This window comes from Mesitornis unicolor, unplaced genomic scaffold (assembly GCF_000695765.1).
Source record: "Mesitornis unicolor isolate BGI_N332 unplaced genomic scaffold, ASM69576v1 scaffold13877, whole genome shotgun sequence".
Classification (NCBI taxonomy): Eukaryota; Metazoa; Chordata; class Aves; order Mesitornithiformes; family Mesitornithidae; genus Mesitornis; species Mesitornis unicolor.
In genome coordinates, this window is record NW_010195879.1 from 2400 (window position 1) to 3758 (window position 1359).

A 1359-nucleotide genomic window follows, 5' to 3' on the forward strand; every position below is an offset into this window, starting at 1 on the left:
ACATATATAAATATATGTAAATCACAGTCTCACAAATACAAAACTTGCAACTGTTCAGATTTTTGATGCAATAAATTAGTTTTAGTGTTCTGGAAAATTGTCCTACAGTCTGGGAGTCAGGAACTAGCTGGCAGAAAAGAACTGTAGGAATGATTGTGTCATGAAATACATCCTGTTTGAGGAGCGGATGAGGAAAGTAGCTGCCCCGGGAGGATGTTTGCCGCCTCTGGGCTGCAGTTATGTTATGAGGATGTGCTGCTTCTCTTAGATATTTGGCTGGCTCTTCTGTATAGGCAGGGGCAGCAGGGAGACTTATGAGCTGATGGCAGAGATAGTGGCAGCTCTGGCAGTATTAGCTTCATAGTCCTTGTCCCCTCTAAGTATAAAAGCTTGTACTAGCCTCCTATAAATTGTGGAGGAGTGAAGAGCAAACCTTGGGGTACTTTCCTCCTTTGGGGAATAAGGAAGGGACCTATCCTCATAAGTAAACTTATTGTGGTAACAGGTTCCTTTAGCTTCTAGGATGGATACCCAACAGTGCAGAAGCCAATGAAAACGATTTTATCTACCTCATCAGGAAATATTATGTTCTAACTTAAATTGTCATTAAAAAATAAATTTACATGCATATTTTTGGTTTTGTTGTTGTTTTTTTTTGCAACCCTAGATTGGTGAATTATTGAGCACCACACACCCTGCCAACAAAGCCAGCTTAACTCTTTTCTGCCCTGAGGAAGGAGACTGGAAAAATTCCAACCTTGACAGACACAACCTTCAAGACTTTATTAATATAAACCCCAACTCAGTATCCATATTGCCCGAAATGGAAGGACTCTCTGAATTCACAGAGTATCTGTCAGAATCAGTAGAAGTGCCATCACCCTTTGACATTTTGGAACCTCCAACTTCAGGAGGCTTCTTGAAACTCTCCAAACCCTGCTGTTATATTTTCCCAGGCGGAAGAGGGGACTCTGCGTTGTTTGCAGTGAATGGATTCAACATGCTTATCAATGGAGGATCTGAAAGAAAATCTTGCTTTTGGAAACTTATCCGGCACTTGGACAGGGTAGACTCCATTCTACTCACTCACATTGGAGATGATAACATGCCAGGAATCAATAGCATGCTTCAGCGAAAGATAGCTGAATTAGAAGAGGAACAGTCCCAAGGGTCTACTACCAACAGTGACTGGATGAAAAATCTGATCTCACCTGATTTAGGAGTTGTATTCCTTAATGTACCTGAGAAAGTGAAGAACCTGGATCCTAACTTCAGAGTAAAAAGGAGTGTAGAAGAAGCTTGTTTTACTCTCCAGTATTTAAATAAATTGTCTATGAAACCAGAACCTCTTTTCAGAAA

The 1359-nt window shown here is 40.8% G+C and overlaps 1 protein-coding gene across 1 annotated transcript; it reads left to right on the forward strand.

Annotated features, from left to right (window-relative positions):
- Positions 1-667: 667 nt before the first annotated feature.
- On the forward strand, positions 668-1354 carry LOC104543622 (electromotor neuron-associated protein 1-like; the record flags this gene model as incomplete). The annotated part of the gene is made up of 1 exon (XM_010188278.1): positions 668-1354. A coding segment is annotated over one exon (687 nt), but the record flags the coding sequence as incomplete, so codon positions are not given.
- Between the last annotated feature and the right edge of the window lie 5 nt (positions 1355-1359).